Here is a 26922-nt window from a genome sequence, read left to right on the forward strand (position 1 = left end):
AGATGTATATCCTTCATTATGCTTGAAAAGCGAAAATGTGTTACTTTTTCGTCTATATTCTCTTTATACCGTTGTCCATTACGTGACGACACAGAATGTTGTAGTTTTCTCATCCACCATTGACTACACCTATACTTTGAAATTTCATAACGTTTGAATGGATTGAATACTCTGATATTCTCAAATTTCACTGATGTGATCTACATAATAATGGTGCTGCATTTCAGTCAATCCGCATAATGCATTTGTGTTTATTCTCTCTAACCCTTTAAAGCACAAGGAGGGGAGGGAACATTGTGCCCCCTGTCTCATTTTCATTTGCCACTCTCATACAACCTTCACTCATTTTCAACCAAATATGGTGATTTTTTTTTTCTATAATCTTATTGCAAACAATTTGTATACTTTGGTGGTAACCATGGCAACCGTAAATTAACAACTATTTCTGTGGAATTTTGCATACTTTTTGTTCCAAATTCGGTTAAAAATGTTCAGTGGATAAAATCAAATAAGGTGTTATTAACCATAATTTGCTGAAGGACCAAAATATGAAGCAATAACCGTGCATCACAAAACGTACAAAAAGTCGCACCCCTTGAGTTGGTCAACCTAGTCAATCTTGATTTTTTTCATATTTTCTGTAAGAGCTATCCTTCTCCTACGTTATTCTTAAGTTTGGGATCATAACATGAATGAGAAAGTGTGTTTTCAGCAGTTTTTCTGCAACCCATTTTTGGGGGAGAATAGAATGATCGGGTATGTCTTAGAGTCTCCTTTTCATTTCTTGACCTCCTTTACATACTCTTCACTTTCCAGTCTAATACCTATTGAAAAGATAACTCTGCTAATCTGAAAGTTAGCATTAACCATGGACAGAATGTGTAATAGAACATGCTCAATATCAGCTTAATTTGGTAACCCCTGTTGCTCCGGTACATCATGTGTTTTGTCCCTTTCATTGCACAGCTCGCACGGCTTGGTAAAGATAAAGCGCTTGAATAGACCCTGTACTTCAGAGCCTCTTTTCTCAGTTCACACTTTTCCAGAGTGTGTGCTTTCTTTCTAGTATTTAGATAGGTTAGGGGAGTCCATTTGAATTGAGTTATACATTATTTTACAGCTTAGAGTCTGCTCTTTCATGATCTATCCTCAACTAAAAATCCATATCTGGCAACTTTTTGTTCATTTGTGATGCAGGGTCACAAATATGGTTGTGAATGGCTGTGAAATAGTCTTCTTATTATTTCCTTTATTTTTCATGTGACAAAAAAAAAAGCATCAAAACAATAGATTTGAAAGAAATGATTAAAAATAACACTCTAAAAAAAAATGAATTCTGGGAGCCGAGGGTTAATCGTTGTGTGTCTGTTTCTTTATGGTTCTGTAGTTCAGCGAAAGCGTCTGCTCCATGTCGCCATCGAGGAAGAAGGTCACCCTCGACTTCACTGACCTCTGTCTCCGCATCGGTCAGCGGGATGTTCTCAAGGGCGTGTCCGGGGTGGCCGAGCCGGGACAACTCTTGGCGATAATGGGTCCGAGCGGTGAGTAAGAAATTCCATGATCACGTGGTCGGCGAACAGTGCCACCTGATCGGTCTAAAGTTTGACGTATAACGCGTGTACGCAAGCTACCGTGCGGAACGACTGCGTCAGCCTTGATGTTTGCTTTGCCCATAGATATCGGAACCCATTAAGTAATATCTCATTAGGCGCGGTCAGACTGGCAAAAGATTGAGAGGTTTAAGATCGCGAAGTTTGGGCCATTCGTACGCGCGCAAGAAAGAGTGCGCCGTCCGATGGCTAGTGATTGTGATGTAACAATGCACATCTGAACATGACAATGGCCTCGCGCTTCGAAAACAACGCCCGCAAACAGATCGAGAAGTTTCACGAGAAGTTTCGCGGGAAGTTTGCGGTCACACTGGCAAATCTTCGAGATCTTAAAGATCGCGATCTTAAACTTCGCGATCTTTTGCCAGTCTGACCGCGCCTATTCTTTTCGGGCCAACATCTCATTAAAGATCTCGTTTGATACACGTATAATACAGTGCCAACCGAGGATATTACACGTTTCCTTAATTCCAACTTTTATGTCGTTGCCAGAATTTAGAGCAAATTTGATGGCTTTTGCTCCCCTCAAATTTTCCTCCAGTAAAGGATCGAGGCACGCGTGTTGTTGTCATTATGCAGAGGGGATATTGGGAGAAGAAGTGAACATAGTGACACTATTCTCCCTGGGTAACAAATATTATTATGTGAGAAAGTCAAGTGAGCGTCGAATGCTCCTTGAGGGAGAGAAAATCGACACAACCTATGTTGTGACAGAAAATAGTGCCTGTTCAAGAAAACGGTCATTTCGTCGAGATTCTGCAAAGAACTGTCTGTCACGTACGCAAGTGGAAAAAATGGTTAAGTGGGTATTATGTGGAGGGTGTGCCCTCTAGGATTTGCTCAAATGAATTGATGACTTGTTCTTGGTCGCCAAGATCATCAAGTAGGCGTAGACATTATAGGTTACTTCTTAGATCTGTGTACTCAAGAAATAGGATATCTCTCAACTTAAGGGAAATTTACCTGAAATATTCTATGCAATATGTGGATTCAGTGATCGTAGGAATATTTTTTTTCATCTTATAATGTTATCAAGTTTTCATGATGATTTCATTTTTATGAAAAGTACACATTCCTGACATGTGTGTTTTACATGTTATGCTTATGTAGTGATATCATTCCCCTGACTTCTGAAAAAAGTTAGTCACTGTCTCTTCATTATAACAGAGAATTAAACATAATTATGTTGAATTATCTTTGTGTAGTCTTTATATTGTTGCCATACCGCGACATGCGGTCACAATCTTCTTAATCATCCAGCGGGATGATGGCAAATTGATTTTACCAATTCTTCCTATTTCTGAACTTCTGAACTGCTACAGTCCGATTTTCCTAAACTTCACTGATGTTTATTGCTCATCTATCTGCACATAAAATATATCTTTGGTGTATTAAGATTCCCCACTAAATTGGGACTGAACGAGCATTTGTGAGAACTCTTATTTCGTTTTATTTTTTTTTTTTCCATTCATGCCGACATGCTTGTGTCAGGGTCTGGTAAGACGGTCCTACTGAACTGCCTAGCCGGGAGACATCGGCGACTTGAGGGAGGTCGTATCCGTCTCAACGGACACAGACTGAACAAGCAGCTGAGAAGACAAATTAGCTTCGTACTCCAAGAGGATCTCTTCCTCGATCAACTGACCCTTAGGGAAACTCTGATGGTAGGCTATCTGCAATACTTACGTGACTTACCTGCATGTACCCCTTTTTTGTCGTCTGCACGTTGCACTTGGAGCAACCGCCTGCATGGTCCATGCTGATGAGACAAAAAATAACAACAACGACATGAAATTTGGTGATAATTATAGTCGAGCACTCCGGATTAGTCAAACCCAATGGCCCGAATTCACGAAGGTGGTACAGTCTGTGTCCGTGGTTTAAACCATGGACAAACGTATGGTGCGCCAAGTGTAGTATGGCCTATTTCGTGACGAAATGACTGATTGCGTAATGAAATAGACCATGCTACACTTGGCCCACCATACGTTTGTCCATGGTCTAAACCATGGACAAAGATTGTACCACCTTCGTGAATTCGGGTCATTGAGAATAAGTTTTTTGATACTCAAGAGGTAGATGTTTGACTTGCATGATATCATCAGCAGCAGTGGATTGACACTCTTGATCAAAAATGATTTATATCCGTCTTAAAACTGATTTCGACTTAATTGAAATTCTACCCAAGCGACTTCGACCTAGGCAAAGTTGATAGTGACGATACTCACGACGATGGTATAAACTAATGATGGCAATGATTCCAAACAAGACGCTTAGACCTTTCACTATAAAAGAGGTATCCTTGGAGGCTCCATGTTGCCAAATCGCTAACCCCTTGGGTGCTTTCAGTTCCAATTGGCAGAGAAAAATCCATTGCGTTTGATACGCTGCTACAGTCTATGACACAGAAAGAGTTGCTCGATAAGATTCTACTGATAAATCTATTAAAAGCTTCAATACAATGTCAATACTGCGACGGTATTAAGGGTGTTCGAGGGTTGTTAAATCAGTCCGATAACAAACAAAACTGCGAATTGTTCGATATCGTGGTGACCTCAGATCGCATTACTACATAAAATCAACAATATCTGTTCACCAAATATCATCTTTATAAATGCATTGGTAATACACCTTGTTTTATTTCTATACACTGTGATAATTCCACCATTGCTTGGTACCGTACACCTGGTCTCTACAGTTCACAGCTCAGCTTAGATTACCCGACAGCATGAGCTACCAAGAGAAGCTGCAGAAGGTGGAAAATATCGTAGATGTGCTGGACCTCCGCAGGTGTCTTGATACAAGTAAGTTGTGCCTGGCACATTGTTGCCCTGGCAACTCTGACATCACGAACTGATGAGATCTTCTTATCCAGCGATGACACAGATTTAACCAAACTTTGGAAATATTTACCTGCTGATATTGAAGATTGTCCAATTTTCCTCGAAATTTACGTAAGTGTCCGATTAATATTTCTGACGAACTCTCAGACGAGCTTTGTGCTTACACTTTTACCACAGAACGAACAAAAAAAAAAACAGTTTTCACTTTTATTGACTCGCGGACAGATTAAATCCTTTCCTTTACGGGTTACATCTTTGAATTTTTTTTTTATTTATTTATTTTTTTTTTTTACTGGACCTCTCATTTCTCTTTTTCCCCTTTAAACATAACTTTGTATTTTCCGGTATGTGTGCATAACTTATATTTATTTAGATTGTTGACTATCGTTTATTTTTCGTACATTGTAATGCTTATGATAGAATTCCTGAGTTACCTTGTGTTATGTTTTGTTGGAAGAAAAATGAGAATGAAATAAATGAATTCAATTGAATTGAAAACAATGCAAATAAGGAGGGTTTGTCGAATAAGGCTTCAGCTTCCAAAGTGGTGTGGATCAGTGAGAGCAGAATAAGAGCTTCTTCAACTTCGGGTACTCCATTTGGCGTTTGAAAAGAATTCATGCATGTAGTTATAAGCTGTTAAAATAAATGTACATTAATAGATATTTTTATAATTCAGACTATTATGTATCTGCACAAAATCTCCCAATCGTGCAAAATGTATTTTGGGTGGTTATCTCCTTTCTTCCCTGCCCGTAATTTGCAGAGATCGGAAACTCGTTAAATCGTGGTCTGTCCGGAGGGGAGAAGAAACGGGCTAACATCGGCTGCGAATTGCTTACAGATCCGTCAATTCTCCTACTGGATGTGAGTGTTTCAGACAATATAAAGGACACACCCTATCATAAGGCTTATTATTCTCTCGGATCTTCGCATGCAGACAAATATGCCGCTGTTCACGTGTATAACCGTGTTTATGTTTTCGTCTGTTATGTTTATGGTTTTCTTGTATATAGGTGCAAAATCGCTTTGGTTCTTGCGTTTTTGTTTTATCATTTATGATTTTTGTTTCGTTTTGTTTGGTTTATCATTTCAGCATTTTTCAAACACACACACAAAAAAATCATACATAAGATGATAAGATGATAACATGCCATATATATACACTGTAGGGCCTACCTTAGAAAAATAGCTGTATGTTTATCTATTAATATCAATTTCTTGAGATATTTTATTATGTACAGGTTAAATTGTTACATTTATTATAGCTTTCTCTTTATATATTTGGACTTTTTTTTTGTAAACTCCTTGTATTGTATATTTGTTTTCGGATTCTTAGATACAAACCGCTGCTAAGACAAACATCTCCGTAGGCCCGATTTCTTAAGCTTTTTGCAGATTACAGTTATTTTCAACATGTTTATTTAAATGCCCACTTCTTCTAAACATGATTTACAGTAATAGCCAGTTTCATGTGGTAGTTTTTGAATCATAAGGAAAGATATCAATTTCCATGCCACATGCTTGAGTTTCCTGTTCACTTTTTTTATCGTCTTTGAAATGAAGCAAAGCATCACTCTGCGTACTCATCACCCTGTGAATGATTATATAGGAGAAATAAAGAGGATGTACTATGTTCCGCACGCGCGCCCCGTCCCCGACCTTTGCGGTCGACAGCGTGTGTGGTTTCCGTATAATGAATCACCTAGACGATCGGGCTGTTGCGTGAATGGAATAGCCCTCCCAGATTTTTTTTTTTATTTTTTTTTTATTTATCTTTTTTTTTATTGGAAGGCAGTCCACTTTTCCAATCAAAGTTGACGCGAATATGACACCTTCCCTTGCGTGCTAGAATGACACGCGACAAAAATCCTAGGTTAACCTACATTTCGCCATAAGGTACTGGTGAAGAAGGGATTATGATGAAAATGTAGAATCTAATTTTTCGGGATGGAGGGGGTATAACAGGGGGATGACTCCCCGGAGATCTAACGTTATTATCAATGATAATAGTGACCTGATTGAGATATATATAATTGTTTTTAATTTGGCATGATCACTTACGCAGACAAGGGGCATTGCAAGACAGATCGATTCTTACCTTTGTCATTATTATCATTGATGTTATTACTGTCGTTATTATAATCATTATCATTATCATCATTGTAATTGATACTATTCTTATGTTAACTATTATTATCAGTATTATTTCAACATCATTATTATTATCAGCATCATCACCTTATCATCAGTGCAAAAAATTCAAACGTCAAAAACGTCAAACTTCTCAAACTGTGAGAAGTATGCAATTGATGGTAAAATGACTCGCGCTTCATTTTGGCAACAGACTTTGCTTTAAATCAATCCGAGTTAATCTTGATAGTAAGAGTTGGTTTGTTTAAATCACTGTGTATTTGTGTCTGTCTGCCCGTCTGTTTTCCACGATGTAACATAGGAACCCACGTCTGGCTTAGACTCGCGCACAGCCTCCGACCTGCTTGACACGCTGAAGAGATACGCGATCTCGTCCAACAAGACTGTGGTAACGTCTATCCACCAGCCATCAAGTCACGTGTTTCACTTGTTCGACAGGCTCCTTCTTCTTTCTGAGGGGCAGGTGAGTTTGTGTGTGTGTGTGTGTGTGTGTGTGTGTGTGTGTGTGTGTGTGTGTGTCTTTATAGTAAAGAGGTAGGATTTTGGACAAATTTGGGGTTCCACTTTGCGCATGAGCAGAAAAAGAAGTCATTTATATCAAGAACGCATGTTGGTTTATAAATTCACCTTGATAAGCATCTATGATATAAAGATCATTCAAGGCCCCTTGTATAAATGTTACTTGCTAGCACATCAACCTGACGGCAAAAGTGGTATTTAGCAAAATCAATAGAAAAAACAAAAATTGTTGATGCATTCAATGCAAGAGAATGAATTTTCCTAAGTGCTTATTGATGGATCATTATGGCCACCTGGTCTACACAAGTTCATCTTTTGTTTGAACAAAATCGATAAATTCCCTAAATATATTCATTGTTGTGTCGAGCAAAATTATGCATTGTGTCGCTTTGTAATGAAGTGCCTAACCATCTGAGAGAGAGAGAGAGAGAGAGAGAGAGAGGGAGAGAGAGAAAAAAAAAAAAGCCCAGAAAGGTCGTTTAACTCTGAATTGGCTTATGGCGTGAGGAGTGAGTGCAAATTGTGCCGATGCGTCAGACGCGTGCGAACAGCGACAAAAAGAAAAAAGAAAAAGTGGACTGATCTGGCGGGCTTGCGATACACATTGACATGACTTCATTTTGAAATTTTCAATCTTCTTGTGGCACTAAACATGAGTCGGGTGCATTACATAAAAGCTCACATGCGAAATTAAGGAGCACCTGTCATTCAAATTATCATTATCCAAACATGGACACATCCACATACAAACTAAAATGTACCATGGCAGTCATTAAGTAATTTCCTGTTTGAATATTTCGTCTAACGACATGTTCTTCGGGGGGGGGGGGGGGGGAAGTGATAAGATACAGAACAATATCAGCTTGTTACTACGTAAGAACTGAGTGGATTTTGTTAACAAGGTTTAATTCCTCTACAATGCACCCTAGTGGATGATAAAGGGATAATAAAGGGATGATAAAGTTTCGGTTGAGATGGGGCTTCAGGTTTTGAAAGAATTTGATGATTTTTTTAAAGATAATGAGAAACATCTTATGAAATATGAAAAAAAAACAACTTAATTCTAAGAGGAATCCAAAGTTTATTTGATGAAAATTGGGTTTGAAATTGCCGATATATCCAAATTAAAGCTAATCGAATAAAGGGTGGGACCCACCTTTTATTAGGATTGCATTGTTTTACTTTTTTGTTGTTGAAAACTCACCCATTTCAAATCCGATTTTCAAAAATAAACTTTGAATTCCTCTAAAGATTGTATGCCCTTTTCATTGAGTGGTTTCTACGTATATATCTCGCAAAAAGTTAAAAGCTTAATCCTCACCTCAACCATTACTGAAACGCATCCCTTTAAATGTAGATGTACAGATAAACTACAATTTTCGTCGGCGTCTGGATTCACCATTCTGCTTCCCGAACATGCCACATTGCGTGTGAATAAAACTACAGTCAGCCTCTGAAAATCTTTAAGCGAGGTTTAAGCAGAACACCCCACCCCCTCTTCTTTATTTTTAGAGTCGAAGGAGACATTGTTTTCTTTGATACCACACGCGATATACATCGAGTCTCTCATCTCTTGTACGGGAATGTATTATTTTTATCACGCAATTCTCGGTCGAGAATAATAAATGAGATCCCATTCGCGCGTGCGCAGTTAATTCATTCATAACCATTTTGTGTTTCCACACCACTATTTGTGCGCGGGAAAATTTTTTAGATTCATGGGGGTTAGTATATCAACAAATGCCGTCAAGATGACGGCCATTCTCTGAGAGCGACACAGCCTATACTGTCTCAAGTTGAAGAAGATTGTAGTGTAGTATAAAGGCACTGAATTTGTCCCTTGTTTATCCCAAAATAATTTTTCTAACATCCCCAAATATGAAACGACATCATCAACAGTTGATTTGAAATTGCTTCGGTTTTTAAGTAAAATATCAAGCATCAACAAGAAAATGTTCTCATCCCTACATGCCATACCACTACTACTACCGCATAAGCGCCCAAAGGAAAGAAAGAACGGCGCATAGAACTTGCAAAAAGACGACAAACCCAGATAAGTTGCATCGACAACCATTGAAGCAAACATCTGTTAATTTCACGGACAACCCTATATGGCGAATATCATTTTGAGATTATGGACAGAGTACCATGATTATTTTTTTCTCACCTTTCGCTCGTCTTCAAGTTCCCGGATGTAGTATAGTAATGCCTTGGTGAACCACAAAAGCGCATGATCTCGTCGTCTCTACACATGATAGAGCTAATCAACCCGTTCCGTACGGGAACCTGGTGACCTTCGTATCAAGTTTATGAGGGTTTCGTGAATTCAGTATTGAACGGGTAAAACTCAAAATGACCGGTGGGGATAAGGAATAGACATCACAGCCTAGTTAGGATAAAAGACAGAGAAGAAACAGCAATGTATGCAGATGTCTGACAGGATTGTGAATTATCTGCTCTTTTAGATCGCATTCTGCTTTATTATGATGATAAACACTTTTCAGTGTTTGCGCGTTATTCACGGGAAAGTCACGTACACCATATACTGCTATATCATACATGTGACTAATAGGAGCTGACCTGGGGGCTTAGTTCATCACGGAATGCTCCATCTGACACGGGTTATTTATTTATTTATTTTTTTCATTGGAAACACATGTCGGTACAGAAAAAAAAATGTCATGAAAATCACTCAGCAGGGGGCCGTTGACCAACTGCTAAAAATATATACCTCATGGATGTCATGGTTTAGCTGAAATGCTACACGACACTTGTCCACCCTGCCCTCGCAGATAGCCAGTCAGAAGTACCTAAGCGAATTATGACCAATCGGAAGAGAATGTAATTGACCAGTCTTTATGGGCGAAAAATTTGCAGACATAGAGGTCGCATAACGGAATATTTTTGTTTTCCCCTAAAAAAACAAATGAGGACTTTTTTTTTTCAGTCTCTTGGGATATTTGAATAAGTTCAATCAGCCTGACGAAGTTACAAATTGAGGATGAGATGAGGCCACTTGGAAATAAGTTTAATCTTAAACCGTTTCCGTGAGAAATTTGCCATTAGCTCTCTTTCCCTTTTCCCTTCTCCTCTTAAAGAAGAAATTCCCTCAAAATTTTTGTCAATATCGTAAGAAAGACAGAAAAAAATCCCTGCAGAATAGAAAACTTATCAAAATTGGAGAAGAAATAAGGAAGTTATTACATTTGGAAATAAAAAAAAAAATCGGAAATCACTTCTTGACCAGTCCTTATGAATATTAAAACCAGAAAGTTGATAGTATCATGCTCTCACAATATTCATTTCATATACAGAAATGACTCAATCTCATATTTCAGCTGCATGAATCTAAAACTTGCCTTAAAACCACTCCCCAAAAAGAACAAATGTTACCTCTGATATATTTTGGTATGAGAAAAAGCTTCTACCTGCGAATTTGCTAAAAAAAAAAAAAATGTCCAGTAGCTTGTTTTAATAATTGCACCAAAAAAAAAAAAAAAATCAGGAAAAAAGAAATAATTTTCGCTGTTTCTGGCAGAAAATCTGAAATATTCGAAATGACTGAGATATATAAAAACAAAGTGCCCCCCCCCCCCAAAAAAAAAAAAAAAAAAATGGGTCCCACCGTTTCTTTGGACCACTTAATTTCTGGGTATCTCAGCCATTTTAGAATCGATTTTTAGCCAATAACTTTGACTTCCTCTTAGAATTTGATGCTTTGAATTTGATGCTCTTGATGCTCTTTGATGCTCTTAGAATTTGATGCTTTTTCATATTTCATAAGTGTTCTCTCATTATCATTCCTGAAACCCCATCTCAACCAAAATTATATCATCCATTTAAACTTTGCTAAAGCTTCGTATCACTTGCTGTATATTACGTGTTTCTGTTTCATTTCTCAGACTGTTTATTTTGGCGAAGCTTTTCAAGTTCTGGACTATTTCGCTCAAATGGGCCTCCGCTGTCCTCAGCACTACAATCCGGCCGATTTCATCAGTAAGTATCACCAGTTATAAAAGGATCGATTTCATCAGTATATTTTCACCAGTTATAAAAGAAAACTAAAGTCCAAATATAAATGCGGATTGAGTGATAGCAGCAACATCAGTAAAATACAAATAAACTACAAATAAATTTATTCCATTCAAATCAAGTCATTAATCGCAAGGACACAATTTACAAGGAATACGATAGCTATACAGAGATCTGATGAGGACATGTCCCAAGAAGTTACACTAACAGTTAACTTGTGTTGGGATGCCCTGATACAATAGAACAGTTTGAATACAATGATACAAAATTTATGTACAAACGCACACAATTACGCAATTACACACACACACACACACACACACACACACACACAAAGAAAAAAGATCTAAGCAAGGTACAAGTTCACAGACATTACAACGAAAGAAAAAAAATGAACATTTATGCTAGTTTATCAACCCTTGGTCAACAATTCTTAAATCTCAAATATTACTCTTAACAGTGCATTGATAACAGGTATTGCTTTTAAAAACATGCCCAGATGAGGCACTGGTAATGTGCAGGGGTAGTGAGTTCCACAGTCTTTGGTCTAGTAAAACAAATGTTGTACTGGTATAACATTGTTCTGTGTCTTCCAAGGTGTATAGACAAACCGATGATCGTGTGCTGTAATTATGAAAACTCTTTTTGAGGGGGAAAAGGTCTCTAAAACAGCATGGTATGGTTTTGTTCATAATTTTGTACACAAAAACACCTTACTGAACAAGTAGTAGGCCTATAACATATATTGTCATCAGCCCAGGGCTGCCAACTCTCACTCATTGAGAGTGAGACTCACTCATTTTGGTCCTTTCTCACTCTACTTTATTTCATTTGCATGCATTTCTATTGATCTCACTCATTTTGACTCGTAAATTATAGCATTGGCCTACGGGAGTCTCACTCTCAACTAGTTTCCAATGTTAAAAAAGCCTAATTTCATGATAATATTGTCACGATTATTCAGCATTACTATAGGTGATACGCTTCCTGAAATAATCAAGGAATTTTATTTTGAAGACAAATATTGCTATTGTTTTTTCTTTTTACCACATCAGTTGATTAAAATTTGAGGAAAATCAGATAATAATAGTACTGCTACTACTACTACTACTACTACTACTACTACTACTAATAATAATAATAATAATAATAATTATGATATAGACATTTATAACGCGCAATATATCTACTCAAAGGTGCTCAAGGAGCTCACAATAAATGTTTATTACCAAAATAATACACAATCCGACGGTATATTATATATAAGTTCCAACAGCTGCAACATGTTCCTCCTCAAAGAAAAGTAGACCAATGTGCAATTTTAGTTTTCTCTTTAAGTCATTGACAGTGTCACAATCCTTCACTGAGTCAGGGAGTCTGTTCCACGTGGGCAGGGAGCTGCTGACACAATTGCTCTATCTCCCCATGATCTTTTGGTTTTGGGGATGAGAAGACAAGAGGCCTTACATTCTGAGAGGAAGTCAAAGTTATTGGCGGAAAATCGAATCTGAAATGGCTGCAAAAACTAAGTGATAGTCCAAAGAAAAGGTTATATTGTCAAAATTTCCTTGCCCGTTGTACTGGATAAGAAAGCTACCACAGTTTATGTCGCTATTAATTTAAAGAAAATATAAGGAGAATTCCACAAAATTTAATTTTCCATGAAAAGTATATATTCCATGGGCTTGTTACTGACACAATAGTGTTAAGAGCGGGATTATTTCCTACTTTCCTATTATTTCCTACTTTCCGAAAGAGGTGAGGTTATATTGAATTTTCTCTATACTTTCTTTATATTTCTGCCATGATGACGTCATAAAGTGTATAGTCCTTAAAATTCCATCGATGTTTTCTGCTAATGTTGAGGCTTTCTGTCAATTCACATTTATATTTGGGATTTGGTTTCCCTTAAGAATTAGGATTAAAGTTTCCAGATCATATCTGTGGATTCACTGAATACATGGGGACAATAGTGAGACACGCAGTGGGAGTTAGAAAAAACAAAACAAACAATGGCACCACCCAATCAAAATCTGTGAGTTTTATTCGTTCTATATTCAATGTGACATCTTTGCAAATGCGACACCATCCTGTTTTCAGTTGTAAAGAGATAGTAAGGGAAGCTTAAAATGGATTTGACGAACCTTAACATGTTTCATCAGCGCAACGCTAATTTATTTTAGGATTTCAATGTATTTCGATGTGAGGTAAACAAGAGGTTTGAAGTTCCGAGTAAATTGTCTTAAAAGCAGTTGCATTAGAACCCCGAACAGACTATTATGACCTCAGTATCCCCAGGTGACTAACAACTCCGATAATTAACTCCAGACGAGATCACGGCTGGCGATAATAGCCAAAAGAAACTACAATCCTTGTCACTTTCCCTAAATTACAAATTACCGGATGATAAGCTCTCCTAATGACACCGTCTGAAAGTCCCACCGCGAGTATTCTAGTGAACTTTGAAAAGACATTGACTCATGATAATATCATTACATCGGAGAAAAAAAAAAGTATGCGATCGCAATGAGATTTACAGTTGTTATTGTTGTTGTTGTTTTGAATGATAGTCCGATGGCTTACTTACTTAAGATACACCTTTTTACTTCTCTGGTCAGATTATATGAAATGTTACCTGTGAATAGATGAGTGGATAGATATGCGATCTTTGCCACCCCAAGATGTGATCACGGTATTCAAATAGCAGTATGAGTTCCAAACTTAATATTATGCAGAAGCCCCCCCCCCCCCTCCCACTCCAAAAAAAAAGAAGAGAAGAAGTCTAAAATCTAAAGTAATATAAAGAAAATATAAAGGGATTTCCACAAGAATTCATTTTTCGTGAAAATTACACATTCCATCAACTTGATACTGACATATGTATAAAAGGGTAGAAATTATTTCCCATGTTTTCTGAAAGCGGTTTGTCAAGTGCTCTTTCATTATGCCAGAAAAGCGAATTTTTGTGGAATGTTCTTTATATTTCTTTATATTGTTTTCCACACATACATCATAACCTCTAGTAGTCTCCTCATCCAGCGGTTCCAACACCAAACTTTAAAATTTCATAACTTTTGCATCGATTGTCCGATTTTCCTCAAACTTTCACTGTTGTGTTCTACTAATGTTGCCGCTTTCACTAAATCCAAGTTGCTGTTTGGGTTTGGGTTCCCTTTAAGAGTTGTATTTTTTCAACAACTGTTCGAGGAGTAGGACCAGGGGTATTTGAATATTATATCATACTTGTCTCTCTGACAAGTGCTCAAAACCACATTCATTTTAGAATGATGAGTCATACCATAACGTCATTTCCGCTCCTCGATTGTTCACCTGGTTGTTTTAGCTTATGGATGAGTTACTCTTTTCCTAACTTCGATAATTAAAATGTGAAGTTTGAAGAAGTGAGACCAACACATTGCGTACGTATCTGTAAAAAAAAAAAAAAAAAAAAAAAAAAAAAAAAAAAAAAAAAAAAAAAAAAAAACGAAAAAAAAAAAACGAAAAAAACCCCGAAAAAAACAAACACACGTGCATGTCTCACTAACCATTTTCCCACCGTTAACCAAATGACGGGAATAAGCTTGAAAAGGCACTCCGCGTTTCATATTGGCTTGCATCGAGAGAGAGAGAGAGAGAGAGAGAGAGAGAGATGTCGAACAGCCTGGGCAGTGAAATTTTCATTAAAACGTGACTTTGATAGGTAAGTTATGAAATAGTTTAAAGGAGACCTCCGGATGATTTTTAGATATGTATTTGAACATCTATAAATTGTTTATATTCGGTAGAGTCTCAAAATTTATAGTGATTGGGATGAGGAATATACAAGAATGTTTTCAAAATTCATAACAAATCACAATGAACAAGGACGATGACATAACAGCTTCACATATAATTATGAATGCATGACTGGGTATTCTAAGAAGAAGCCATGAATAAATTCCACACAGGTGTCCTTGTTAAGCAAGTTCAATTGTTATGGATTACGTTACTACATTTACTAGAATGTGTGAGCCCTCTATGTCATCATACTTGTTCAGTGTATTTCATGTGTTTTTTTTAAGTATTGGTTTATCTGCTCCAGGATCACAATAATTTCCACAAATCTTTACGTGGCACTATCGATTTATGTATCCCCTGATGTGAAAGCTTATAGTTGTCTTGAATGCCCTTTAAAAGTCACGTGTTTTCCAGAAGCAGTATCATTGGTCACAGACTATTATATATTATCGTGCAAATTAGATGAAGTGATGATGTCATTGCCTCAAACGTCTCCACTCGACCTGCACACGAATCTCCATTTACTTGTCCTAGATAATCTAAAATAAGTTCGGGGGAATGCATGTGAGGAAATTCATGTAAGTAAAGATGTTCCGCCGAGTTGCCGAAACTTCGAAATGTTTACCGTCACGTTTTGACTCATTGTTGAAATGTTTGGTGTTGATGATAACACATATCCGGGCACATGATTTTATTTCCAGAGAGTAAAAGTGAAGAAAACATCATTGCTTTGTAGGGCCTACTTTCTGAGAACATTTGACAATGACTTCTTTTTTCTTCAATGAAAAGTGACTTCCTGTCCACTTTCCTCTGTTTTCGCTTCAGTTGACAAGGTTAAAGGCACCGATGAAGAGCGAGCCATAATCCACCAGATCGCGCGACAACAGTCGTGGAACGAGCCTCACAATAATGTCAGACACTCCGTGGTGACTATCAACAGTGACGTCATAGATGTGGCTTTGAATGGCTTCGAGGGAAGATTCAACCACGGTAGTTCTAATGACCACGGTTTACTTTCTATATCTTCACTCATAAAAACAGAAACCAGAAAGTATAATTCTACCCATTCCAATTTTCATCTCCCTCTATTTTTCTTTGCCATCTCGATCTATCTAAAATTCCCCTGCCTTATAATCTCCTTCTCTGAGTAATTATACACTACTGTACTTGTACACGCAAGACAACTATGCTTTTCTCTCTCTCTCTAGCGATCTACTCTCACGCCCCGTGCAAATGAACATGTATCCCCCTGTCATTCTTTAATCCCCTACTTTTTTAACGTCATTCTCTTCCCTGGTCAATGCTCGTTTCCTTGAACACGAGGCCTTGTGTTCCCTTCCCCTCGAGGCCTTGGTCACGATGGTCAAGATAATGGCTCACAATTTTCCTGTCTATTTACGAGTCCCAGGAGCAACCCCTTTCTAACCTTGTCCAATTCTTTGTCACGTCCGCCTCTAACCTATATATAACCTATATATAACCAGATCAGAGAAGTTCAACTTCTCTGATCTGCAACAGAAATATTTCTACCTTTAAGGGGGTGGAAATGGGAGAGGCGGATGAGGAACGAAATGGGAAAGGCTACATAAAATATTCCGTCTGCTAAGAATGATAAAATCCTCCATAATAGTGACCCCTTGAACCACCAGAAGCATTAAGTCATGTGAGAAAAACCAGTCAACCTATCATTTTCGGCTGACACCTATTGCAGTCTTATTAAACCTATTGTTATCAATCACTTTCACTATCATGATGACAGACGAGTATATTTTCGTTGTTACTATTTTCGTCCTCACTAAATTGTTTAAAGTATCCTACGTCATGTTGGTGTTGACGCCTACACCGCTGCCAGCATTTCAACATCCATGCCAAACATCCTAAAGCAAAAAATCATTAAATAAAAATGAGAAAATTATTAATCGTCTGACTGTCTGATTACTGTATTTGTAAACTGTTTTGGCATTGTGACTGTTTCATGCAGTTGATTAGTTAATTTGACATTTACAAGCAAAATGAACATGTTTGTGTATGCAGTTTTTTTTTTTTTTTTTCGTGCCATAAAAACAGATATGACCGTATACTCTCAGAATATCTGTCTAGATTTCTGATAACGTTTCGTGTTTTGTTTTGTTTTTTATTCTTATTATGGCATCAGGGATGTCCATCTGTAGCGTGACGGACCTGAATGACTCGGTGTTTACCAATAATCTGGTGAACGGTACGGACATGGTCAGCGTGGGCAACACGGTAACGATCCTCGGCAACGCGAACGTCAACACGAATGCGGCGTCGCAGAAGGCGCTACGGGCCGACTACAAGCTGCCGCGACACTTCGGCGTCTCGGCGGACGGGCGACTGAAGGGGGCCCAGAGGGTCTCGCGAGAGAGCAGCGTCGACAGCAGTTCACACGGGTCGCGGGACGACAAGTGGGTGACGGGTTTTCGGAGCCAGCTCTGGACGCTGACGAGGAGGAACTTCCGGCAGAACAGAGCAATCGTCCTGTCACCGCTGGACGTCTTCAAACATACCTTTATCGCATTTGTGGTCGGCTGTTTGTGGTTCCAGATCCCTCACACCGAAGAGAACATCCGCAACATATCTGGCATGGTAAAGACCGAGCTATCGCTTCTAAAACTATTTGGGCTCTTCGAAGGGTTGGTCTCTACTTTAGGTCAAAATGACAAGTGCAACAACTAATCAAAAAGAGAGAATTAAGTGTACTATTAGATGGCAAAAACCCCAAAAAACATACATCTTACCTTTTTAGCTTACCTTACTGCGAAAGTCGTGTGTTATCGTTATTCTGTGTTTGAGAAAAAAATCAATTAATATTAGTAGTCACAGTTAACTTGAATTGAAAAATAATTCAAATTGAAAAACAAACAAACAAATCAACAAATCATTGAGAAACACAAAGTTCTTTAATGCAGTTTTTTGCTGCCAACATAATCTCATGAATATGAGACAAAATGTTGTGCAATTCTTATATCAGTCTGACAATGTGCAAAAAACAAAAACAAAAACCAGAGGGTTCCAGTGGAAAGCAAAGCGTGCATATCCCTCAAAAAAAAATCAAATCATGTTAGAACGGAAGGAAGAGGTGCCACCAATCGAAGTCTTCTCCCATCATTTTAGTCATTCCCTATAGATCATTTGAGTTTTTCTATTTGTTGTTGTTTTTCTATTAGTAGTCAACGTCTATTTCAGTCAATCAGGAAACGTGTTATTATGGACTTTAATAGCGACGCTCTTTGCAAACAAGAAGAGTATAGAAACAACTGTTCCGCCCCCCCCCCCCCCCCCAAACAGAGACCTAGCTCGGCCTTTTGATAGAAATAACTTAAAAAAGGACCACCACTCAACCATAATACAGAGCCCCGATTGCGATCCCAACGATACCGAAGATCACTATTGCTATCGTCTGACGTTTATATCCTTACAGACTGATAGACATATAGTGTAATAGACAAGTGCAATTTTAAACAAGAGTGTTTCGAAGAATTGTCGCTGCACGAACGATTTTCTTTTCAATCAATAAACGGGCAGTCAGTGAGGGAACTATGGTCAGCAGTACTTCGTGGATGGTTCTCCTTCGGATGTGACTGGTTCAGCCGAAATATGAAAAGAGTGTTTCGGAAATTGTTTGTCTTCGCTCTCAAAGTTTGATGTAAATCCTTTCAATTTCCCCCTTTATCGGATCCCCTTCTCCTCTCTCCTTTGATTCAGACGTGAGGGTGAGAGGGGAGGAGGATAAAGAACAACTACTAAAGGCTGTCACGACAAACCTCGCAAGCTAAACTTTTCCTTTTCAGGTGCAGTTGTGGATATCCAATGGGGCGTTTTAATTGAATAAGACGTAGCGCACTCCCTCGCATATTACACTTTCGTTTCCGTCCGCCTTCTCTTCAGCGAGGATTCTTGAAACGTAAAATGTCATATGTTCAGGTCGAATTCGATAGCGAGAGAGAAAAGTCAGAGAGATTGAAGAATAGAAGTACTTGGTGATTTTCAGATCAATCAGGTCAAGTAGGGACATTAAGGCTATGACATCATCGTCTTAATAAAGCCCGCCATACATTATTCGACTCACGATTAAACGACTGACAAAATTTGGATCTGAGACTTTGGATCTGAAATAAACAAGCGTGTTTATTCTGAGGCTATTGTGATTTATGTCGGATCCAAAGTCTGTCAGTCGTATAGTTGTGAGTCGTATACTTTATAGCGGGTTTACGTGCATAGTGATGTCTTTGCGACAAATTAATTCATGGAAACATTTAAATGTGCACAAATCCATAACTTTCTAATCAGAGGATCGGTTTCGCTGAAACATCTGCCACTTCGTTCGCCTGAGTTTTATTTTTTCATCAAAGCTAACATCTATATCCTTCGAATGGAATATCATGCACTTTCAGAGATGAGTTCATGCTTGCGTTTTGCCAAGAAGAACGAGGGCGTGCACTAAGGCGTGCATTACTCCAGTTCTCCAATCCCTCCACTGGCTCCCCATACATCAACGTATCACCTTTAAAATCCTCCTTATTGTTTACAAGATATGTAATAATCTTGCCCCATCTTATCTTAAAGACTTAATTTCCTTCCGCTCCTCCGCTTCTACCCGTTCTCTTCGTTCTTTCTCCACTCTCCAATTATCACATGGTCCCCGCACCTGTACCCGCTATGGTGATAGGGCTTTTTCTGTTATTTCCCCATCTCTTCGGAATAAACTCCCTCTTTATATTCGTGATGCTGAAAATGTTGGTAAGTTCAAGTCATTGTTGAAAAACTTATTTGTTTACTCAACCTTAATTCTGTTGTTGTTGTTGCTGTCGCTATATCATAATATATACATAATGCTGTATTTTACCTCAATGTCACACTTTTTTTCCGGATTGATGTGCTTAGAAATATCAGTATTAAGCGCTATATAAATGTTATTCATTATCACTATCATTTTAACAACCGCAAGCCTCACGCACACTTAGTACTAAAGTATTGTTATTAACCCGCAGTTCTTTCGTTCAGTCTCCCTCCATCCCACACCCCTCCATCCCACATGCCCCCCTTCCCATATTAAAGTCTTATGAGTTCAGTGATTTCAATTTCTGAAGGATTGAACGCTTACCAGAGGGGCTATAATGATAATATACATTCTCTCTATTTGCTATTAAAAGAAACAAAAAGTTCCATGTAAAAATGTTGTGACTGACCCCTCTCTCCATCCACCCCCAGGTTTTCTTCCTGACCGCCTACTGGGGTTTCGAATCCATCTATAGCGTGCTAAGCTGGTGTAAGTACACTTCCTTCCTCTGCAGACATTACTCGAGTGTATGTCAAGCGTATTGGATGCCTTCGGATGTTGATTTTTTTTTCTTTCGATTTCCCCTCTTCTTGTAGCGAAAGCGGGAGTTTTTAGTTAAAGTAGCATAATTATAGAGAAAATGAAAATCACATCTCAATAATAGCAAGAGAATAGTGATGAGAAAATGAGAAAGTCAAGGAGGGGCAGATCGAAGAATAGGTGGTCTGGTAGGAAACGAGTTAAGTCTGCATGACGTATCAAATCTATCTGAATGATCACTGAAAAGGAATGACGTAATGACGTCTTGGTCATGTGACCTAGGTTATAAAAGCATAATGTGAACACTTTGTTCTTCGTGTATCATCGTATTGAAAAACAATGAAAATGTCATATTTTGCCATTGATTTAGAGAGATGCTGACTCTTTCGTATGGATCTTGCGTAGAAATGATTTGTCTTTTGATATTTGGCTAGTGTTGTAGAAAGAGGCTCGTACAGAGGGGTTATTCGGAGGTTAAACACACATACATTTTGATATGCAATTTTATGATTTTAGTACTTTTCTTGAACAACGTAGAGTGTCATTGACAACTCCCATTACAAAACAGAAATCCTTCATAATTATAAAGTCATGAACAATATAGTCATCTCATAAACACTTCATTTCTATTCATTTTTTTTTTTGAATATTCAGATTTGACAATTCACTAAATTCTTAACTTTTTTTCTTTTTTTCTACTGAGAGAAAAGATTCGGTAAATTTCCTTTTTCTCTTTACGCATCTCCATGATAAGGACAAAGTCCGGTATAAGTCTGAAATTTATTTTTTTTTTCCCAGTCAACATTCTGACGTAATACCTGAGGGTTAAAAATAGTCATCGAATCAACAAACCCATGGGTACTTCTCACTTTTTTTACCCTTCATTGCCCCTTTCCACAGGATGGAGACCATTAGGCAATCTTTGACAAAAAAAAAAAAAGACAAGATCACTCAGTAGCCTTCAAAGCGACTTAAAAGAAATGTCTCTATGTGGAAACACCCTGGAGATTCATGAGCAATCGATACTTAGGTTCAAGCGATGTTGTTATAATTTCAGTGATTAATTTAATGTTTTAAACTTCAGATGATCAGCTTGTAGTTCAGCACTCACTCGAAAGCTGTACGAATCTGTAAGATTGATTAGTCGAGGATTCAAAACCGCAAGATCACTAATCTTGTAGGTTTTGAACGTCGTGAATAAGATATTTAGTCTGTTTAGCTAGTGCAGTTGAACACGGGCTATCCAGCCATCTTCTCAGATGGAAAAATGAAGCATACAAACAATTTAAAGTGGAAAAGAAAATATGACAGTCTTTGGAATCATAGTTTCACGTAATTTTGCTGAACAGCGATATTTCACAATTCCTTTTCAGTGGCGGATCCAGGGAGGACCTAACCGGGCGCACGCCCCCCCCCCCCTCCCTTATTTTTTTGTTGAAACAAAAGAAATAAAAAGACAAAGATTTGGGGGGGGGGGTGCGTGCGCCCCCTTTAGTTTTGTAAACGCTCCTCCTCTTTACGGAATTCCAGGATCCGCCCCTGCTTTTGATATTGCTGTTCACTGAAAACGTTTCAAAAAGCCTGTCACTTACGCATGACATCTGTCCAATGTTGCGTAGTGGGGACCCACCTCCTTTTTAATACAGTCACGTCTACGGTCAAGGTTGCGTGGGTTTCTCTTCGATACATTAGACGATAATGTGAGGACACAAACTATAGGGGGTAGAAGTTTAGCAGGTTGATTATTCCACATGGTTTGTCCCCCACTTGTAAATTTTTTTTAATGTCATTCATTTAAACAGGGGGAGCGAGGCACCTATAGTTGGCTTTAGTTGCGTCGTTGTGTTGTCCTCGATAGCACAGGTCTATGAATCACCCTTCATCATAGATTTATTATGATCATTTTCTTCTTCTTCGTCGTTGTTGTTGTTGGACACTTCCGACCGGATGTATACTATTTTGTTCTTTGTCTGTATCACATTCCACAACCAAGGTCGAACTGACTGTCAAACTATATTAGTATTCTGTTCTCGATACGATGTGTAATAGTCGTGTACGGCATCGTACCATTCGTGTATTTACACGTACTCGTGGAGGCCCATAATGGTGATAATGATAATAGTGACGTCCAACAATCATAGCAAAATACTATGTTATGATAGTAAAGTGCGTAAAATAATAATAAGTGATGATGATGATGATGAAGATGATGATAAGAATCGAATTAAAGATGAAAAGTATTATCTGTCTGCTACTCTTTCAGAGTATAATATGTCTGATAATATATAACATGATTAAGGGGAGTTTAAGAAAAACTTGGATCTGTTCAAGTATTATCTTTCCGCTACTCTTTCAAAGTATAATATCTGATAATATATGATTAAGCGATGTTTAAGAAAAACTGGGATCTGTTCAAAGTCTTGGATCTCGTGACAGCCCAACGAATTATCAGGAGAAAGGATATAGTGTGAATAGAATATCACTACATCTGTTGGCGAATATTGAATCCGATTTCCTTCCCACCCAAAAATAAACAATTATGATAATCAAGGTGCCTTGTCCATTTCACGGAAATTAAGGCATTGCCTTGCGATTTCCGTTACATATCACAATCGAATAACTGAGATGAGATTTTTTTTTTTCTGCAACATTTTGCCCACAGTTCCGAGTGAGCGTCATGTCATATTCAAGGAGCGTTCGTCGGGAGCGTACCGGCTGTCCGCCTATTTCCTTTCGAAGATCATCAGCGGTTTTCCGCTCAAAGTCATCATGCCTGCTGTTTCGGTCACCCTGGCGTTTTGGCTGGTTGGACTCCACCTGTCGGTGGTGGCGTACCTCTGTTTCTTAGCTACCGTGGTGATCGCCGTGCAGGTCGGTCAGGTCAGTATTAAGTTTATTAAAAGTCTCTCAGAGGGAAAATCCTGGCCTGATTTACTCTTTTTTGTTAGTCCGATACGAAAGAGTAAAAATGAACAACAGTGAGAATTTGATAAACATCAGATCAAAAGTAAGGAAGTTATGAAATGTCAAAGATTCGCTAATTTTAGTATAACAGTTCTGAAGCAGTTGATATATCAATAATGTAAATGAGTGAACTGATGATGTCATCGCCCCAAAATTTTCACTGAACATGTACGAAAAAAAAAAAAACGACAAAAATTCAAGTCTCGGATACCAGTATATCAAATGCTCATATAACAGGCCGTTATTTTGAAGTCATTCGATCAGGAATAATATTATGACTGGGCATAATTGTGTTTGATCAAAAAACAAAACAAAACAAAACAAAACAAAACAAAACAAAACAAAACAAAACAAAACAAAACAAAACAAAACTGGAAAAGTCATGATTATATTACTATTATAATGTATGGCAAATTGTGAGGGATGACATCATTAATTCAATATTTGCATAGTCATACGACTATTTAAGAATTGTTTCGTGAAAATTAGTGAAACTTCACAATTTCATAGCTTCCTTAAATTTCATCCGATTTTGATCAAACTTTTTCTACAATGTTCTTTTTCAGACGAACTTTTATTTGTCGCGGTTCCCACACCTGTAGTTGAGATATGAAGAGTTTAATCGCAAGACGAGTTAACTCCATTCGTGTTAATTTGAGGTAATTGTGATTAAAGCTGTCATAAAGACAAAGAAAATAATAAGTAAATATTATGAAATATTTGAAGAGTTTGTTTGCAAAAACCGATAAGTCCATTTTTGAAGATTTTGAAGTACGGTCCCTGTCGTAAAGTACAAAATAATACCTTTTAAATGATTATATTAGTAACTACATATAAAGGTACATTTTTGAAGTTATGGTCAAAAGAAGCAAAAATTTTCTTATTATTCTCTTTATTTTTCTCGACCTTTAATCGCAAATATGTCCATTTGGCAAATATGGACTTATCGGTTTTTGCAAACAAACTCTTCATTTTTTATTCGTAATTACAGACCTATTCTCTCTTAGGTAACAAAATAATAAGGTATAAACTACTGGAAGTGTTTTGTTTTTGTTCTATCTTATTAATCCATTTTGCGATCAAATCTTCATATGATTTTAATCATTATTTTTCCTTTCTTAACACGTATATTTTTGATGCAACCGATGAGCCAACTCTGGCGCTTAGAACAGCGCAGTTACAGATGATTGACGACGACGACGACGATGATGATGACGATTGAATGATGATGGGATGGTGATGACGATGATGATGATGACGATGATGAGATGATGATGATGATGTTGATGATGAGTTATGGTGATGATTATGATGATTATAATGATGAGAGGATGATTATCATAATGATGATGATGATGATGATCATCATCATCATCGGATGGTGTTCATGATGTTCACGATGATGATGATGATGATGTTGTTGATGATGGTTGTTATTATCGATGATATTGATGGTTACAGTCGAGAATTAATCTCATTCGCTCTAGGGAATAGGCCTGCTGATCAGCGCATCCGCCTCATCCACCCACCAAGCTCTTGTGGTGTCCAGCCTCGCTATGCTCACCTCGATGCTCCTCGGCGGGTTTTACGTGGAGACGCTGCCTAGCGCCCTCCGGTGGCTGCCCTACACCAGTTTCACATCCTATGTTTACGGCGCCTTTTTATCAGCCGTCTTCGTTGTCGTGCCTCAACCTATAAGGTACACATAAGCAGCTAGGACAAGACATTAGCTGTGGCCCGGTGGTCCGGGACCACTAGAAATTAATGTAGGGCTACCAAATCCCCCCCCCCCCAAAAAAAAAAAAAAATAAATAAATAAATAAATAAAAAAAATAAAAAAATAAAAAAATAAAAAAATAAAAAAATCTTTTGGTGGCCCGATTCGGCTCATAAAACTAGAATTGAATTGATATGCTTTTCTTTCATTTTGGGCAACTACCTTTCTTTTTCGGCCACTAGAATTTAAGATTTAAAGGAAATCAAAGACCAAATAGAAATTTGGATTGAGTGAAAGCAGCATTATTGGTAGAATGCATCAGTAAAAGTTTGGAGAACATCGGACAATCTATTATTTTATAAGTTATAAATTCTTAAAGTTTCTGTGCAGCTAATTATATCGCTGAATGAAAAGACTACTACACTTTGTAACGTCATTATGTGCAACGATATCAAGAAAATATAAAGATAAATTCTTTAATGAAAAACACACATTCTCTAGACTAAAGTTACCGACCCATATTAGGGATAATAGTGTTCTCTCTTCCCTTTGACAGAGGTAAGTTGAGCGCTCTTTCATTTTGCTAGAAACATGAAAATAACGTTGAATTCTGTTTATATTTTCTTTATATCGTTATATCTCTACCGTATCTCTCGCCCTCCATCCCCCCTCCCGCCCTCTTTATCTCTGACGGTTGCATGTTACATCGTCCCGTTCTCTTCTTTTCTCTCAAATCTCCTCCAAGCAGTGCCAGTAACATCAGAACAAAGAAACTGAAAAACGCCATTTTTTTTTTTCAAGGAAAGCAATACGGCCAAAAAAAAAAAGAAGAAAAAAAATGAAACTAGCTACAGGCAACAATGTGATGGGATTGCTCACTTGTCACGAGTACCGGTATCATCAATACATCAAAAATATTTCTACCTTTATAGACCAAACTCATATATTTTAACAAAATTCAACAGTTGTCTTTTTGTCGTTTTGTTAATTTACCGGTATTCATGTAGTCAGCCACTGGTCTCATAGATAAGGCGCTTTCACATCAGCCCGATGTTTCGAAAATAAATGGCGCGCTATTTTCTTACTTGGGAAATTAACCCGATCACGAAATAGCGCGCTATTTGATAATATGAATACAAATTAGCGCGCTAATTGATCGATAAAATTTTTCGAGTCCAACTCGGGAAATTTCCGAAACAGCAGGATAATTAATGCGAACTAGCGCGCTATTTGATAATGTTCGGGCTGATGTGAATAGGAAATGAAATAGCGCGCTAATTTGCGATCGCGAAAAATATCTCGAGCTTGGATTTCTGTCGGGCTGATGTGAAAACGCTTATTTCTTTCTTGAATTCTTTCTTTCGTTATTTGTTTATTCATTCATTCATTCGTTTTTCATTTCTTTTGTTAATTATTTCTTTCATTTATTCTTTATTCATTTTACACAGATGTAGTGTCACAGGTGTATCCGACTTTGCGGAATGCCTGGTCACGTCCGCTTTCACGAACAGCAGTGATGGAGCGGCTAATGTCAGTGCCCTGACCAACACAACGACGTCGCCGGAGTTTCGGCAGAGCTTTATGAGCAGTGCCGCTTTGGTCGACAGTCTGACCATCGTGTCGCTACCTATTTATGGGTACTATGCCGCGTTAGGAGGGTTTATTGTCGTGATCTACACCCTTTCCTACCTAGTCCTGAGATTTGGCCGCAAACCAAACTGATCATGCATGATGGAGAAGGTAATGATGGGCTCGATTTGCTCTCGACTCTCGTCGCATCGTGACTGTGAAACATTTGACTATTTCGACAACATAAGATGCAACAAAAACACTCAACACCTTTGATGCAACTTGCCCTGGTGTAATAGCTGTCCATATGCACATCTACATGGATCTTGACTGCTGGGAAGTTTGCTTCATTTTATGCTAAGTCAGTCACTGTCAATATCGCTTTCCAAGCCGTCG

The 26922-nt window shown here is 38.0% G+C and overlaps 1 protein-coding gene across 1 annotated transcript; it reads left to right on the forward strand.

Moving 5' to 3' along the window:
- The first annotated feature begins 1408 nt into the window (after positions 1–1408).
- LOC140238667 (uncharacterized) lies at positions 1409–26679 on the forward strand. The gene is made up of 12 exons (XM_072318567.1): positions 1409–1541; positions 3102–3274; positions 4309–4414; positions 5220–5320; positions 6909–7070; positions 11029–11122; positions 15761–15925; positions 17091–17542; positions 20168–20225; positions 22939–23156; positions 24728–24939; positions 26406–26679. Exons 1-12 carry the CDS (start codon positions 1409–1411, stop codon positions 26677–26679), a joined length of 2148 nt encoding a protein of 715 aa, XP_072174668.1.
- The last annotated feature ends 243 nt before the right edge of the window (positions 26680–26922 follow it).

The sequence above is a fragment of the Diadema setosum genome, chromosome 15 (genome assembly GCF_964275005.1).
Source record: "Diadema setosum chromosome 15, eeDiaSeto1, whole genome shotgun sequence".
In the NCBI taxonomy this organism is placed as follows: Eukaryota; Metazoa; Echinodermata; class Echinoidea; order Diadematoida; family Diadematidae; genus Diadema; species Diadema setosum.

What these genes read in the sequence shown, in the direction of transcription:
- LOC140238667 (XM_072318567.1), top strand. Translation starts at nt 1,409, where the DNA reads ATGTCGCCATCGAGGAAGAAGGTCACCCTCGACTTCACTGACCTCTGT. An exon ending in GGCGATAATGGGTCCGAGCG is followed by an intron (nt 1,542 to 3,101) that starts GTGAGTAAGAAA and finishes TGCTTGTGTCAG; the next exon opens with GGTCTGGTAAGACGGTCCTA. An exon ending in CTATAGCGTGCTAAGCTGGT is followed by an intron (nt 20,226 to 22,938) that starts GTAAGTACACTT and finishes TTTTGCCCACAG; the next exon opens with TTCCGAGTGAGCGTCATGTC.